At 40.8% G+C, this 18,453-nt stretch overlaps 1 protein-coding gene across 3 annotated transcripts in view; it reads left to right on the plus strand.

Moving 5' to 3' along the window:
• The window catches only part of LOC145405851 (uncharacterized), a 678,506-nt gene that overhangs the window by 656,932 nt on the left and 3,121 nt on the right, over positions 1-18,453 (plus strand). For 2 of the 3 annotated variants that reach the window (XM_080277104.1, XM_080277105.1), the window contains exons 4-5: positions 11,354-11,512; positions 16,858-18,453. The exon at positions 16,858-18,453 is cut by the window's right edge and continues 3,121 nt beyond it. In XM_080277104.1, the coding sequence (XP_080133230.1) occupies positions 11,354-11,512; positions 16,858-17,532 (834 nt within the window). In that variant the 3' untranslated portion in view covers positions 17,533-18,453. The remainder of the gene's footprint in view (positions 1-11,353; positions 11,513-16,857) is intronic. The other variant, XM_080277106.1, reaches the window with a different exon arrangement.

Raw genomic sequence — 18,453 nt, forward strand, 5'->3', positions numbered from 1 at the left:
AGTCATCAGATGAAGGAGGTTAATTCTCACCTCAATTATCAATTTCATGTATTAAGTGTCCACCCCATGTAGCCTATGTATTAATTCCAAGCCCCGTGTATTATTAATTCCCACCGGCATATCTTCGCCATGATTTCGAACTTTAAGGTCAAATTAGGTCTGTTTCTGCCTTAACCCCGTGGTAACTAAAAGATCAAGGTCATTCGTCAAAACTTTAGCACGACATGAAAGTGTTCTATATAAGGAACATTTTGCGTTGATCTCATGTCCCTAATTTGTTTGATTCTATATATATATATATATATATATATATATATATATATATATATATGTATATATATATATATATATATATATATATATATATATATATATATATATATATATATATATATATATATATATATATATATATATGCACATTTTAGTGATTTTTATGCTTCTCACCTTTTGACCTATTTCGGCCAAAAGTCGGTAATTTCTTTCACTAATGGTCATCAATCATTATTTCAGATTTGGTGTATTTCCATCTAAGTTTTATTTTTAAAGACCTTGGCCTTGATCTGTGGCCTTTTTCGCCCAAAATGTAATCACTAGTTCCTCTAATGGTTCATATCATTGTCAGATTTAGTGCAGTTCCATCCCATAATTTTTTCATGGAACTGACAAACTGACAAACAAAGCTGAACTTGCCTACTTCCTTGGTGGATGTAAATAGATACCGGAAGCTGATAAAGATATACAGTAAATAAAAATGGTATTAGTAATTGAACATAGTGCACAAAGGGGGGTTGAGGGTGTGAGCAGGCACTAATGCACATAGAATCGAAGTCAGTAACGTGAATTGGTAGACAACAGACAAGTAAGTAATTGAGTACGAAGGAGGAGTAGGGAGGGTTGGGGGTGTGGTTGGGGAGCTGAATACTGATGAACAGAATAAATTGGTTAAAGGTAAATGGAAGCACATACATGAACGAGTCAGTCAGCGGGTCAGATAAAGAAATAAAATAAATACCTGTGTACATACATATACAAATAATTAAATAAGCAGGTGGAGTAGATAAATAGATAACTACGAAATATATGCATGGAGGTGGGAGGGGGAGGGGTGGTGGTGGCGAGTACTGTTGCACGTAATAAACAGAAGCCGATAAAGTCAATTGATAGAGACCGCAGCTGGCCAGACACCCCCTACCACCCCCATACCCCCCCTGTACCTCATCACCTTACCCTCCCCTCCCTACTACTTTACTCCCCTCCCCTCCCTGTTTGTTGCCATCCCGGTACATAGCCACATGACCCGCCATTGTGTGTGTGTGTGTGTGTGTGTGTGTAGTCGCCATTCCATGTTGCTATTGTACAGTATATAATGTTTAGCAGGTTCTTTTTGTAGGGTTAGTTATTCACACATTCCTAGCTTGATTAGAAAACTCATTCACAGGTATATAACCCTTTCAGTGTAATAACATTTTTCTTGACAGCCCTAGTCGAGTTCTTTCAGCTTGAGAGATTTTTGAATTTGAGAATACATAACCTTCACCAACCACTTTACTACTGTACATTTTTCTTCCCTCATTTCCATCCTTTTACAGCTAATTTCTCTTAGCTCATTGGCAGAAAACAATAATGCTAAGGCTTTATATTCTTTCCTTATTACATCCTAGTGACTGGCATCAAATTCTGGTGGTAATTTATTTTTACAACAGAGCTTTCAAGATGGAGAGGTGTCAGTTTTAGGCCAAGTTAGAGTAAAAAGGGTATAGTGCATTTTCCTAAGCTAGCTAAATTTGTCTGCATCAGTTAAAATAGTCATGGCATTAAAGATGTTAATCAGAATATACGTGATGTGGGTGAAGGGAATATTTTGGTATATGAAAATGATTATAGACATTACATTCTTGGTGTTTTTAAGTGTAGCTGTGGCAGGCAGACCAGCGAGAGAGAGAGAGAGAGAGAGAGAGAGAGAGAGAGAGAGAGTTCTGCTGCCATGATGTAACCGAGCGAATCTTTAACTGTGATGTAAGCCGCCAGCAACACACAATACTGACGTCACTCCCCTCTAATATTACCGAAGAGTTGTGATCTAGACACACACACACACACACACACACACACACACACACACACACACACACACACACACACACACACACACACACACACACACACACACACACACACACACACACACACACACACACACACACACACACACACACACACACACACACACACACACACACACACACACACACACACACACACACACACACACACACACACACACACATTCCTCCTGAGCATTTTATCAGATATATATTGGTGGAAAGAAGGGTTGTTGATGATGACGTAGGTAGGCAGGTAGGTACGAGTAGATCGGCTGTTTCTGTAACTCCTTCAGATCGAGAATTCACCTCTTGAGATTTTTATAAACCCTTTCAATACAGCGACGCCCCTTTTCGTTTTATTTTGTCCCCAGATATTTTAGCCTTTTGAGAGAGAGAGAGAATGATCTTTTAAGTACGAGTGGATATGCAAAGTCAGGTGAAACAGCCCAAAGCGTTGCAGGAATCAAATGAAAAGTACAGGTATTTTCGTTTGTCCTAAGGGGTTAATTGGAAAGTAGGTTGGGACGGTGCACGTGTGTATACGTACGTATATGTGCAATATATATATATATATATATATATATATATATATATATATATATATATATAATACGAGATCATTACTTTTTTAACCTCATTAATACGAGATCATTACTTTCTTTAACCTCATTAATACGAGATCATTACTTTCTTTAACCTCATTAATACGAGATCATTACTTTCTTTAACCTTCAGTACGAGAGATCTTAAATTTCTTCAACCTTATTAGTACGAGATCATTAACCTTATTAATGCGAAAGCATTACTTTCATTAATCTTATTAATTCGAGATCATTACTTTAACCTTATTAATGCAAGATCATTACTTTCTTAAACGTTATTAATACAAGATCATTACTTTCTTTAACGTTATTAATACGAGATCATTACTTTCTTTAACCTTATTAGTACGTGGTCATTACTTTCTTTAACCTTATTAGTACGTGGTCATTACTTTCTTTAACCTTATTAGTACGTGGTCATTACTTTCTTTACCTTTATTAGTACGAAATCCTTCGTTTTCTTTAACGTTCAGTACTAGAGATCTTGAGTACGAAAGATCCTTGAAAGGGTCTCGACTGGTAAAGATTTCGACCAAGACTAAGCCCCCCCTCCCTTTAGTGGAGAGTTACTAGTTTTGTTTTTATTTATTTTTTATTGTTGTTGTGCTTCCCCAGTCTGTCTGATCGTGGAGACGTCGTACGAAGGGTTAATGGCGGCTGTGACTAATTTCTCCTATTCGAAAAAAAAACTGAATTGATTTAAGTTATTTGGAAATGGTAAGAGTAAGGTGAAAGGCCGTCATCTTAATCAGGGGGTCAAAAACCTTGCCAGTTTCCCCCCCGCGTGCGTATAATCTGCATCAAGACAGACAATCAATGTTTTTTCTTCATTTATACTTGCTCTATTTTACTTTTTGGTAATTTAATGTACATTTTTCATGGTTATTTGATTATTGTCTATTTATTTTTATTGTTTTTCTTGATTTTTATTTTGATTTACGTTACTTTCATTAGGCTTTATTACAAAGTAATTTTTCTCGGCATGCCATCTGCATATTTTATAATATTGTTGGTAATTCTACTAACTTTATATCGTGCTTTTGTTATTACTGATACAGGTGCACGATATTTAAATTTTGCGGATTTGCGTGTTCTTGTATAGTTTATGAATTATTTTGTAATATCATGGATTGTTTTGTTTTATATATTTTTTATTTATCGTGCTTTTGGGATGGCTTTTATACAGTATCCTCCAAATTTTCATTTACTCTTTTTTTTTTTTTTTTTTTTTTTTTTTTTTTTTTTTTTGCGTGTCACTTGACAAGGAGCGGGTTTGGAAAATGGTTGGAACAAGTTGCGAGAGAGTGAAATTTCTCTTTTGCTAGACTGTGGCCTTCACTCTTACGTGTAATTTCCCTCCCCCCACCCACCCCACTTCCCCCTGCCACCCCATTCTCACACTTTCCCCTCGCCTCCCTTCCCCTCCCCTCATCTCACCCATCTCTCCACTACTTTTCCTCCCATCCCTCACCCCACCTTTCCCCTCCCCTCGTCCCCACCACCATCCTGCTCTCACATTTTTCCCTCTAATCTTTAGTCTCCCACCTCCCTCTCTCCCCCCCCCCCCGCTCCCACGGTTTTTTTCCTCCTCCTCCTCCTCTGCTTTCGTTAGCACTTTCCTGTCCTCTTGCTTCCCCTAATACCCGTCTCTCTCTCTCTCTCTCTCTCTCTCTCTCTCTCTCTCTCTCTCTCTCTCTCTCTCTCTCTCTCTCTCTCAAGTACCAAGAAAATGGCATATACCGGTATAAAATACAAGCAGCAATTGTAGGCTACTTCTAAGAGGTGTTGAGGTTTTTTTGTTTGGTTGTTTTTGGGTTCGTTTGCGCGCGTGCGTGCGTGCGTGCGTGCGTGCGTGCGTGTGTGTGTGTGTGTGTGTGTGTGTGTGTATGTGTGTGTGTGTGTGTGTGTGTGTGTGTGTGTGTGTGTGTGTGTGTGTGTGTGTGTGTGTTTATCAGGCAGCCTTTGTTTCTGTGTGCCTTTGTCTGTCTGGCTGTCAGTCTTTAGGGGTTTCGATCTGGTTGACCATCTGTCGTGTGCATGCGTGCGCGTGTGTGTGTGTGTGTGCTTGTTCATCCGTGCGTGCGGGCGTCTTGTCTTCCTGTACAGGTATGTACAGTATGTCTTTGAGTCGTCGATCTGTCTCGTTTGGCGTCCGTCTGCATTTTAAAGGTTTTGTGTGTTTGTTACTCAACCTCTATGTTTGTCTTTCTGAGTTCGTCGGTCTTTTTGGTATGGCCCAGTCGTGTGTGTGTGTGTGTGTGTGTGTGTGTGTGTGTGTGTGTGTGTGTGTTTGTGTTTGATAAAAAATTCATAGCGTGAATTTCGACCATTATTTTGAGGAGTAATGGCAAGGCTTAGTTTTTATGATGGTTTAAAAGGGGTTATTTTGTTTGATAAGGTGTTGACAACCGTAATTACCTGGTTTTTAATGAGGGAGTATTAGTAATGTCTGGAAAATGTGTAGGTATTGTGTGTGTGTGTGTGTGTGTGTGTGTGTGTGTGTGTGTGTGTGTGTGTGTGTGTGTGTGAGGGAGGCCGCGGTAGGGAGCCTGATGATAAATGTGTTTGTTTACTTCCCTACCACTGACATCATGGCTTGGCATTAGCCTATGACGCCCCTCCTTCCCTTCCCTTCTCTTCCCTTCCCTCCTCTCTCATTCCCCTCCATTCCCCTCATTCCCCCTCCTTCTCCCCTCATTCCCCTGCCTTCTCTGCCCCTTTATTTACATCCCTCTCGTTCCCTTCCCGTCTGTCATTCCATTTCCTTCTTTCATTCCCTTTCTCTCATTCCATTCCCTTCTTTCCATCCCTTTCCTTTATTCTCATTCCCTTTCCTTGCTTCTCATTCCCTTTCCAGTCTTCTCATTCCCTTTCCATTCTTCTCATTCTCTTTCCATTCTTCTCATTCCCTTTCCATTCTTTTCATTCCCTTCCCTTCCTTTTCTCATTTCTTTCTCTTCTCCCCGGACTGGCTACTGGTGTGTGTGTGTGTGTTTTCTAGTGTTTTTTTTTTTTTTTTGTAAGCAGCGTTTAAAACATTAAAAAGAACACAGCCTTGAACTTTTTTTTTTTTTTCATGGTACAGTAATGAATGAAAGCTTGCCTAAATTCCACTGCGCCTACTTCATACTTTGGGAATGTCAGTCACTTTCCTCTCTGACTCATCCTGTCACAGTCCTATCTAGGCAGAGAAAACATACAGAGCCCCTCTCAGCTTAGGAACATTAGCCAGCAGATTGACGTGAGCAGTTGAACAGGTGAAGTATTAAGCTTACCCATTCCCCTGCAGTATGAGGAGAGATGAGATGGGGTGATGGTGAATTTTTATGGGGAGTGGAAGGTGGGGGGAGGGAGGATGTAGGATGGGGAAGGGGTTAGGTGACTGGGGGGAACGGTATGAGGAAAATAATGAGACACCATAATTAGGGGAAGAAATTTACCTAACATTGACCATACATTATCCTCTAACACTTAACACTTATCCCTCCCGTACTAGCTCTCTCCAGGTTTGTCTCGCTCTCCACAAAACGCTGGGAAAAAATGAAAGTAATGTTTGCTGTGTATGGGATTTAACCCTTTCCTTACGATGGCTAATTTCTTGTTACCACTTGACGATTTTTCTTGCCCCAGGGGACGATTTTACTTAACTCAGGGGACGATTTTACTTGGCTCAGGGACGATTTTACCTGAACTATTTACTACAAGAGGCTTCCCCTAACGTGAGTGAAGTCATGAGGAGTCAGCAGGAACGAACTGGAATAAGACCATCGTAGTGAAATGTAAAAAAAAAAATAATAATAATACTTCACCTCGAGGACGCAGTGTGTGCCTTTCTTGCTACTGCCGGATGATTTTGTTCAGGGGTTAACCACTTCAATCCGATGACATCTTTTTTGTAGCTAGGTGATTTTTTTTTTTTTTTTTTTTTTTTTTTTTTTTTTTTTTTTTGAACTGTCGGGGTTGGATATAGTCTTCACCAACCCCTTCTCTACCACGGTTTCTCAAGTGAGGGATTTATACCAAGAATAAAGTGAAAAAGTCATGGGATTGAAGGGGCTTGAGTCATGTGTAATCCCTCCAGGTCGAAAAAGCCTCCCTTAAGCTGACTAAATCCGTCTGAAGGTAGCAAGAACAAATTAAAATACGCCATCGGAATGAAGTGGTCCACAAAATCGTCTGAAGATAACATAGTGGAAAATAGGTGATCACAGGGAAAAAGTTCATGAAAATCGTCTGAAACAAATTGTGGAAAAAAAATTAGTCATCAGAGCGAAGTAGTTCAGCGAAATTGTCTGAAGATAATAGCAATAAAAATGAAAAAATAGGCCATCGCAATGACATGAAAAATCGTCTGAAGGTAACAAAAAACAAACGAAAAAATGTCATCGCAGTGAAAGTTCAGGGAAATCGTCTGTAGGTAACAAAATGAAAAAAGAAATTAGGTCATTGCAGTGAAATGGTCAACAGATCGTCTGCAGGTCGGAGAAATCTGATTGATAAAGCTGTCGGAGTGAACGGCTTTAGAAAATCATATAAAATTAACGAGGATTAAAGGCGATATAGAGTCCTCGCATGTAATCCCTCCCAGACAAAACTTCTTCCAATTTACCTTGCATACCAATGCCCCGTATTCTCGTACACCGGCAAGATTTTAACACCTCTTCCATAGCGATTTATTCTACCCACTACACCGTCCTGTTATGATGTCCTTCATTGTGGACAGTTTCTACACCTTTATCTTATCGTGTTATTTTCTGTTACAACACCTTACTGTTCTTTTACCATATGTTGTTAATATCGATAAAGTTTACAACAACAACGCAACTTTCTGAACATCTCTTCCTTAGCCATTTATTTTGTCCACAACACCTAACTGTTCTTTTCCATGTTATTTGTATCTGTTTGACAGATTTTACATCACTAACGAACAAGATAGTGGCTCTCTTAAAACGTCATCTTTTGTGGTTTATTTTGCCTACAACACCTTGCTGTTCTCCATGTTTATGTTATATCGTTTAGTTTTGAATGCAGGAGAAATTTCACGTGCCATACACACCTACATATTGTCTTTTATTTCTATTTATATCGTTTTAATAGCGACATAGATTGCATACATAATATACAAGAGGAAAATCACATGCTTAAATAATGAAGTGGGTGCTAGGAAGTCATATTAACCAGCGAATATACGACCGTAAGTGTAAATACAAAAAACAGTTGGGAGGAAAATTTTATATATTTAACAGTGGCATGATATTTATTTAACAATGGCAAATCATATCCTTGGTGGTTAATTTATATTTATACTGTATTTTTTTTTTTGATTAGTTATTGAGGAGCTAGTAAAAGCCCAGTGTTAATTGTGATGGCTCTGCTTAATATGAAGATTTTACATACTCTCTCCAGTGGTATTTTTAGTTGGTGGTTTTTCCTTTTTACTCACTGTGGAAACTGGGAAGACATTTAAGCACCCAGTCGCGCGTGGAAAAAAAAAAAAAAAAAAAAAAAAAGTAACGCCTCTAGAGACAGAAATACAGTATATTGCATCATTTTCTCTTGCGCTTCTCTACAGTTTTCGTTTTGGTTTATTGAAGTATTAAGTGTTCAGATAAGACCCACATATTTCGTAGTTCTCAATAGAGGAAGATGGAAGGAAAGAATGAAGGAAGCAGGTGGAAAAGGGAGTAAGATGAAGGGTGAAAGGGAAGGATGGAGGGGGAAGGGGGGGATCAAGAAGGGAGAAGAATGGAAAAGGGAGGTAGAGAAGGAAAACTAATGAATGTGGATGGTAAAGAAGGGAGAAGGATGAAGGATGGGAGGTAAAGAGTAGGAGAGACTTAATAAGATAGAGACAGAGACATACAGACAGATAGACAGACAGACAGACAAACATCAGAACACCTGCAAGTGAATATTCCAGGACTGTGAAGGAAGTGTATTGATGGTGATGCAAGTGTGACAGTAGGACAGAATGGAATGTGTAAGGGTCGTGGTGATGTGTTGGCAGTGGAATGATTGCAGAGGTAGTTGTGCATGGTGATGTTATGGTGTTAGCTGAGGTATGAGCGTGATGGACTGTGGAGATAGTTGGCAGAGGGATGTATGTGAAGTTAGTTGTGTGTGTGATGATGTTATGGTGTTGGCAGAGGAATGAGTATGCTGGTAATTGTGCATGGTGATACGATGGTATTGGCAGTGGAATGAGCGTGTTGGTAAGTGTGCATGGTGATCTTGTGGTGTTGGCAGAGATATTAACTGTATTATGATGGTACAGTATATGTTGTGGCGATGGTAGAGATGGAGGATGGTGTTGGTAGAGTTACCTTTGAATAAAGCTTGAATTACACATGGCATGTTTGTAATTTGTGATCGGTATTGACTTAATTATTTTTGCCAATTAGTTGTAGCAAGACTTTAAAATGCACTATACAGTATTTTAATTGTACCACGCTTGTAATTTTATTGGAAAACTCGTTACTTAGTGCGAAAAATATAGAAACATATACATGTTTACATTGCAGATATATTTCTTTTTTTGCAGCAGACTTTTAAATTATTGTTTAATAAATATTTTGCATGTTTTATACGTGTTGAGTTTCAGTTCAGTGGTCGGCAAGAGCCACTCTGCGTTTCTCAGTGCAGGACCGGACAGATTTTATGAAGCTTCAGCAGAAGTAGATTCTTATTTGAGTAGAAAGTAAGATGGTAACAGCCAATCCATAATTCCATTTTCGAGTTGTAGGTGCCCGAGACCAGGCTACAGTAATCTAAAACAGTGAAGGACAGGAGATCGGCCTTCGCCTCTGGTATGATAGCTATACAAGATCGAAAAACTCCAGTCACTTCTACTGGATTCGAACCCTTCCTTGCCAGGATATGTAATCGTAATTAATTGGTTTAAGCAGCTGTAACCACTTCAGCGACAACATTTAACTACCAGAGTTTTTTTCTCGTACTTGGTCCGAGTTTGGTACCAGTATCCATGCAGTGCTATGGAGGATTTTTATTTTATTATGCAAAAATATTGGTTCTTGCCAGTGCCACCTTCCAGAAAGATAAGTCTTCGCTCTGGCTTTCAGTGTCTAACCCTAAGAATGTATTAGTGCCTACTAAATTGGAGAAGGTTTTAATTGCGTCCAGGCAGTAGTTATTACTCACTGACTTTCTGTATGTGGCTGCAGGCGTTGATTGAGGCCTGACTAGAACGTTTGTTGATTATGTTACTGACATTCGATATGTCGGTGAATAATGAAGAACCTAGAACACGGACGACAGTTGGAAGTGCTTCCCCCCCCCCCCCCAGAGCGCGTGAATTTCTTACGTGATTAACTCTCAGAATCCTGAAGTTCTCTCGGTTGGTGGCACTTTCTGGTGTTAGCCAGAATAATAATATGAAAGACTCACGGATTTTAAATTGGTGTGCAGCGTTATTTAGCGTGAATGAAAAAGGTATAGGCGTGTCAAAATTATATTTATGTGGTGCTGTATCTTTGCCACCACACACTTTAGCACGTTCATGAATTGAGTTCTGAAGTTGGACTGTGAGTCAGAGTTACCGTGGGGTATCATTTGGCAATTTTACTATTATAAACCATAACTATGTTGATGCAGTTATCGTAGCGTAATCGCAGGAGGCACTCCCAGATGTTTTCGAGGCACCTCACAAGAAGGTGAAGCCACTGGGACTAAGGTCATTTGGGCCATAACCAAGGTCAGGCATGTTATTTGCTTGATGGATGCAGCAGTAAGGTCTGTTCAGAGACGTAACGGAGTCATCATGGTCTTGAGAGAATCTCTGATCTTGGTAGTGTGATCCATAACATTGGTGGGTCAGATTACCCATCGCGTCGGTCTGACCATGGTATTATGGACTCGTTTAGTTAAAGTATTTGGCGATATCGATATTTATGGAGAAGGGCGAAGATTCTTTTATTCAAAAGAATGGTGCACCCAGTCCTAACGTGTTGGGTGTGAGACTTGGGCAATTCCTTTTGTATTAATTGCCCTTGGAGGGTCATAGGATATCGTTAGTACTCGTACATCAGTGCAAAACGAACGATTACCCCATGAGTCTGACTCAAGGCCAATTACCCGGACCGTGAACGCCAACTCCGGCAATATAAGCATGTGGCAGGTCTCCCTGGACAACTGTGCTCACAGTGTGGTATCTGAAAGAGACAACCCAGAGTGGAAGAGACCAAGGAGGACACCACATTCCTTCTGGCTGGAGCAAGTCGACAATTCATGGCGGTAAGAGTAGCTGCATGGAGGCTTGCATGGTGCAGTCGGAGGGTGAGTGAGGCCACACGATGTCCTTCGTGATTGTGCAAATGATTTTTCTTGGGTACAAGGATGTATAGAGTTCCTACGTGTAATTTATTGTATAACATTTTTTTTTTTAAAGTAATGTGATGTATTGAGTAAATATTATGTGGTTAGCGTGAAGTACATCTTAATACTATGAGGTGTATGATAAGTGAATAGAGTAATTAAATACGGTTTGTGGTAAAATTTATTTATGATTTATGTTGTAGGTATTGGTAGATATATGGTTTGTGGCTTAGAAATGGTGGAGAGGAAATTTATGGTAGCCTGTGTGATTTATGCAGGAGTAGCTTGTAATTGACTATCTTTGTGGCACAGGTGTTGATGATAGGCATGGAGGCTGCGAGCACCAGGGATCCGACAGCCCTCCAGCGCAGCATGAAGCCGGACCCGACGCTCAACCTCCCCTATCAGGTCCCCAGGCTAGACGGCGAGGAGAGACACCCGCCCAAGAAATACCATATGGGGCCCGAGCATGTGAGTTTTAACACTTGGGGATTTTTTCTCGACAGCACAGAAGCGTCTGGTGTTCTCTCGACTGAACAAAATCGTCTGTTGTTTTGCACGTGAGTTTTTAATATTGCTAGGATTTTTCTCGCTTGGACAAGATAGTCTGATGGTGAACGTGAGTTTCAACACTGACTTAATTTCCCTGAACTAAGAAATATTGGATGTTGAGCACTTGATTTTTAGTCCTTTGATAAGATTTTTTCGCAGCTGAACAAAATCATCTGGAGTTAACACTTGACTTTTAATCCTCAGTTACTTGGATTTCGACTGAACAAAATCGTCTGGCGTATCCAAATTTTATAGTTGTCCAGTCCAAGAATCATCTATCGTACCAAGTTTTGTCAGAATATTTTAAAATATAACGAACCATTAGGCCTTTTAAGTAGGGATTTTCGCTTGAAAGAATGTTGTTGCCTACGGGTATCATTTTGGGGAGATGCTTGAAGTCGGAGCGAATCTTCTTGCAGGAGAAAAACTTTTACTGATAATGCGTATAACCAGAGTCAGAACGTGTCTTGGAAGGTTGGACTTTTCCCCAGTATATACACCGAACCACAGGAAGATAAACTATTTTCTGACTGTTCCAGTAATTGAGAGAGGGTTGTCAGAGATAGTAATTAAAACCCTCGACTGCTTCGATTACTTTCACTTGTACAAAAATCTTTCATAGTTAATCGGATAGTAATGCCCAAGTGTACTAACTACAACTAAAGGGTTAAGCACATCAGAGGGTATGGTGTTGATAGTTCTCCCAGCTTACATTTTTTTCCCCTAGTTACTGGATCCATCTTAACCTGTCTTCAGGTGGGGCAGAGATGGTGATGAATGATAATGATGCACCCAGACGATTTTATTCAGTGTACGAGAGCACCCAAGTAGTAAGGGGGATTAACGATGGCTGTTTCTGACCCTTCCAGTTCTTGGAAAAAAATATTTATATATCTACCTGAATAAATCGCATGGATTTTGCTAAAAAAGGATGAAAAAGTCGTTGTGAAGGTTTTAATTTGATCACATCGCTAGTTTATTCCTGCATAATTGAGACTTTTATTCAGCTTGAGGAAAGGACCCTGGTAGTGAAGAGGCTAGTTCGAAATATATCACAAGATAAATAAAAGTGTCTGGACATTGTAAGAAAAAAATTGTCACCTTCCTAAAGGATTCAACCATCATTCCTATCACATTTATTTATTTATTTATTTACATATTTTTATTTATGTGTGTATTTATTTATTTTAGTTTATTAGAGTTATGTACGAAGGAGAGGTGAGGTTTCGATGGGGGATGAGGTTCAATACCACCTTCATTGGTCTTCTCTCTACAAGAGATCCGAGTTTCTCTCACTTGAACAATAGCGCCTGCAATGAGCCTGAATAACATCCTTTTAATTTTTTTTTTCTCTCTACTGAGGGCTTCACTCAGCTGAACAAAATAGCCTAGTATTGACATGAATCAATGCAATAGGCTCACCACAACGATGACGTCATATAAACCCCTTTCACCCGATGACGTATTGTATAAGTGTCTGTCACCGCATGATACATGTTAGGCCCCGTCCACACGAGCGGGCAGTGCCCGACGGGCACAGCCCGCTGAGTGGATATCCTTCGCCTTTTTAGCAGTGTTTCCAGATCGAGCAGTCCCCGGCGGTCATTGGCTACAACCAGGCACACCTGTGTTCTTGTCCACACGACAGACCGAGCTGTGGTGAGGTGGTGATTGTCCAGTCGACGTTGGGCAGGGGCATTTCGATGGTCTGCCCATGGTTTCCCTGCTTATGACGTCATCTACACTCGTGCCTGCCACCTACCTTCTAAACGTGTGAATTGGAACGTGATTTGTAACAATGTTTGCCCGTCGGGCACTGCCCGCTCGTGTGGACGGGGACTTAGCCTCGGAGAAACGGCTTGTAATGAATGGATTGGAAACGAAACTCCAGTTATCTATATAGCCGTTACACCTTGTCAACCTTGCAGTTTGAAAAGTTTCTCCGAAATTGAATAAAATCATCTGGGGGTAGCGATAGGTATATACGTCCCGAAGCTGAAGGGGTTTTTCTGTTAACCTCTTCAACCCTACTATGTCTTATTTGCTCTTGCCGCCCTCAGATGATTTTCTCCAGCTATGGAGAGACTTTGATGTGTGGAGGTTGGGTAAAGCCCTCACCCTATCCTTAGGCCTATGTGGGAAAAGGTCTGAATGATAATGATGATGGATAAAACCATCATTAATCCCTTCATTACGAGATGTTTTGAGAGATGTGAACAAGAGCTTGCAAGTGTGTTGTCACCTTACTTTTGTTGTCACATTTGTCTTGTTTGCTCAGTGCTCACGTTGTTGTCAGCTCATATAATGTTGTCAGTTCACCTTTGTTATAATCTTACTTGTGTTTAAACTTATTGTTAGCTTACTGGTTTTGTTGTCAACTTAATTATTTTGGCAGATGATATTTGTTTTCTATACTTTTTTGTCAACTTGTCATTTTGCATGTTTCTGTCAGCTTATTTGTAGTTGTCAGCTCGTATGTTCATGTAAGCTCATTATTACCCTTCCCCGCACCGAAAGGACTTCGAGACGAGTATTGATTTCACATCGTTTGTGTGTGTATCTGTCTGTCTGTTAACTTTACGCGAAAACTACTGGTGCGATTTTGACTAAAATTACAGGGATGGTGCCTATGACTTTCTGATCACATGATTAGATTTTGAGCCACATTGGGCTAAGGCCCAGACTGTAGGACCCAAAAAGAAAAGAAAAGAAAAAAAAAAACGGGGGTGGGTAAAAATCGTTTCTTTGCCACAACGCCTTTCATTTTTGTCATATCGACATGAAACCTAAACCTCAAGGTTCATCTTTCAGTCTGCATCCTATAGCATGCCTCATTACATCAGGGGGATCACTCCCCAGTTAGCATTGGGGAGTCAGTGTCAGGTGGGTCGGGCCTATAATTTCAAATGTGCGTAAACTCATAGTTTTCACCCGATTTACTCCAAATTTGATATGTGACATCTTTGTCTAGATGTCCTGTTGTGTTTATACGTCAGCACTAAAATGACTGCCAGGAACGGGTTTGCTGTGTCTTGGCATCGCTTCTTCTTTTGCAAGTGTTGTCATGTTATGTGTTGTCGTCAGTTCGTGTGTTGTCAACTCATTATTAGCTCATCTGTATTGTTCCTTTATTTAATTAACCCCTTGAGGATGATGAAATCTTACAAAATATTAAGTGATGACAGGGGACAGAGCGAGATGGAGGCGATTTGTTTGTGGCCACCCCATACGGAATTGAGGCCTTTGGCTATAGATAGAATAGGTAGATATCCTCTCACAGCTGACAAATTTTTATTCGTGTCTCGGGGGAGATATCTCAGGGGAGGGAGTATTGAAGGCTATATTCAACCCTTCCAGTTCCAGACGTCTCCCAGTGCTGGGAAGATCGTCGACATATGACCCTGGCAGTTGCTTTGCCAGTTTTTTATTATGCAGTATTAAACAAGTGATGGGAAGAAGAGAATGGAAGACATTATAGTTAAGGGGTTACTGGCCCTTTTTTTTTTTTTTTTTTTTTTCGCAGATGACTTCCACCTTCTGTTAATAACTGAACCTGGTTGCTTATAACTTTTTTACCTTCTATTTTGCTAATAAATTTGTAAAAACATTATTGCTGGATGACAGGTGTGTTATAATTTGAGAATTTTTACATTTTAAAAGTGTCAGGTTAGTACAAAACATTCATTATTTAACCATTATTGATGATTAATATGCACAATATATTGTAGTAAACTTTTACATGATCATTTTGAATTTTTGAAGGCTATATATTTTTTTAAACTTTAAGTGTACTTTAACATACATAGCTTTTAAATGCATCTTTAGAGAATTCGATAAGTATGTACATTATTGTGTTGTAAATATCAGGTGTGGTAGGTGGTGGCAACCATCATCCACTCACTTGATGTAGTGCTGCCTACTTCTTCCTTAGCCTTTATCAGTCTTTTTCTGTGCCTGTCCTCCTCTCTTCTTATTTCTCCCATCTTCCCTGTCACTTCTTATTGCTCTTCTTTCCTTTACTGGTAGCTTTACATTGAGTGACAAGCCAAATGGTTTCCTGTAAGCCAAGAAACCATTTACAACACTTGGTGGTTACCATATAACCAAACCATATGTGCTCCCTACGTGTCAACAAGTGGGTTGGTGCAGAGTTAGTGCCCCTCCCCGTAAAACAAATAACTCAAAGTCAAGTGGCCACCCCTTACGGGATTGTGGCGTCTGGCAATAGATAGATAGATAGAAATATCAGGTTTTAAATCAGATTTATTCATTATTTTCTTCTCACCTGGTCCCTAAGTTTTGTGTACATCAGAGAACACTTGCAGTTCACTATCTGTGAAGTATATAGATTCATTCATTCATTCATTCATCATCTAATCCAGTATTGCCCCATGAGGAGCATAGGAGCCCAGGGCTAGGCAAGTTGGTCCTGACATTTAAGATGAGAGTGACCAGCCTCACTCATCCCTGAATGGCATTACCTGAGCAATAAACCCCAACCCCGCCTTGGATATAAACCTGCACCGGCTCAGTCCAAGTATAATGTCATAATTGCCCACTAAACCACCAGGCACCATAATTTGGGCATATAGTTACCACTCAGCATAGTAAATGGTTTCCTGGTGTACGGGAAACCATTTGGCTTGTCACTCAGTGTAGAGTCACATGTAGACAGAAAGAAGAGGAATAAATGAAGGAAAGAAAGGCAGAAGAGGAAGGAAGGAAAGAAGGAAGGAAGGGAAGGGCAGGCACCCGAGAGAAGCACTGCATCGAGAGAGTGGTTGGTGAGCGCCCTCACCAACCGCTTCAGTTTTATAAAACACTAATGAAGTATAAATGAAGGAAAGAAAGGCAGAAGAGGTATTTGGAAAGAAGGAAGAAAGGGAAGGGCAGGCACCCGAGAGAAGCACTACGTCGAGTGAGTGGTTGGTGAACACCCTCACCAGCCACTTTACTTTTATAAAACACTAAAGTATAAATGAAGGAAAGAAAGGCAGAAGAGGAAGGATGGAAAGAAGGAAGGAAGGGAAGGGCAGGCACCTGAGAGAAGCACTACATCGAGTGAGTGTTTGGTGAGTGCCCTCACCAACCACTTCACTTCTATAAAACACTAAAGAAGTATTTTATTCAACAACTTAGTTACAAACCTAATAGGAACTAGAGGACCATAATTAATACATCAGCAATAGTAAAAACCATCTTGACTGAAGGAAACTGTTAATAACAATGCTGTACCAGTTCTTATACTAATTTTTTATTTTCAGGATGAGACTACGAGGGAGTTCATCAGGGCACCTGCCAACAAAACAGTTACTGATGTAGGTAATGAAGCAACTCATCGTCCAACTCATTTAGCAATGTATTCCACACCGGGTGAGTGTGGACCTTATTCCCATCTCCATCACCCTCCATCATCGTCATCGTCATCATCTTCACAGCCGGGGTATGGGGACGAGGGTAGAAGTTCTCCGAGAAGGTCACGGCAAATGAGTGAGAATTTAGTCAGTCAGGTACAGCCGCACTACCGGGCTCAGTTCTCTCCAAACAAAAGCTATCAGGAGTCAAGTCGACGGGGAGGGTGGCATGAAGAAGGTCTGGGCATGAGCACCCCTTCCCCATCTCACGACCCCACCTTGTCGTACTCCACGACGTCCAGCACCTTGGCGGACATCACCTCAATGCCAGTGGGGTGTGGGCCCACGGGACTAAGTTCGGGTGACAGACATGTGGGAGTGCTGAGAGACTCACAAGCTATGAGTGTGGGAAGCCTAGGAGTGCAAAGTGTCTCACATAGATATGAACAGCTTTCAGAGTCATCCTGTAGTCCATCTGCAGAACATGACTATCCGCCCTTTCGTAGTGACGTGATAGATGATTCCATCTTAGATACAAGTGTTAGTAGACCCTCAGAACAAAGGACAAAGAGTGGGAAAATATGACCAACAAGTCTTTTACTTAGTCTTTCAAACATACTTTATAATATTACTTAAGATGTACTTGTAATGAAAGTTGTTATATCCCTTGGGATGTGATAGTGTGAATACAGCGCTGAAACCAGCAGGTGTCTTGGTGCTCAGTGATGGTGAGCTGATTTTCAAGCTCACTCCTGTGCATGACCAACTGCCAGCATGCATGTGCACTCAGGTGTGTGAGGGCAACAGGATGTTGCCCTGAAGTGTGCACATCAGAGTGCATATAGGTAGGACAGGGAAGAGTGTTGATGTGCCCACCCCACGTGGGACTGATGCACACATGGACCAGAGCAGTTGGGACCAGCTGCTGTAGCGGTGGATAAGGAATCACCAGTGCCTGGGGTCCCAAGGACCAGTGCTATGGTGTCTGGCAGCAGTGCAGCTCTGCCTCACACTGCCATGCACTGCTTACAGTCACCAGTTATGGCTCACACAGTGTGTAAGAGTGCTGCAGCATTTCCAGGGCCAAGTCCCATATGTGATAGGCCTTCTCTTTGTCACTGAACGGGTGATGGAGTATGTGTGACGGTGGCTGTGGAGTGTGGCTGGGCAACCTGTAAATGTCGAGGTGGGCAGGGAAGAGACCCTTATGTAATGTTTAATCAATATAATTCCACAATGAGTCATGCATGTAACTTTATGTAAATACATTTCAATTATGTCCTGAAGTTTAGGAAAGTGAAAGAAACAAAGATGAAGTGCTGGAACTGTTATTGGTACTAAGGCAGGTTGTACACTAGTGTCTGCTGTACTGCTAAGTTGGAGAATTGGGCTTTTGTGATCAGACAAACCCCTACTTCAACTGCAGCCCAGCCTTTCACTCACATACATTGAAGCTGCTCCAATAATGTTTGCACATTGAAATTCCACGTAGACACTTGTAAAGAT

Source organism: Coenobita brevimanus, chromosome 68 (assembly GCF_032717465.1).
Source record: "Coenobita brevimanus isolate Jiangsu-jjx chromosome 68, ASM3271746v2, whole genome shotgun sequence".
Taxonomy (NCBI): Eukaryota; Metazoa; Arthropoda; class Malacostraca; order Decapoda; family Coenobitidae; genus Coenobita; species Coenobita brevimanus.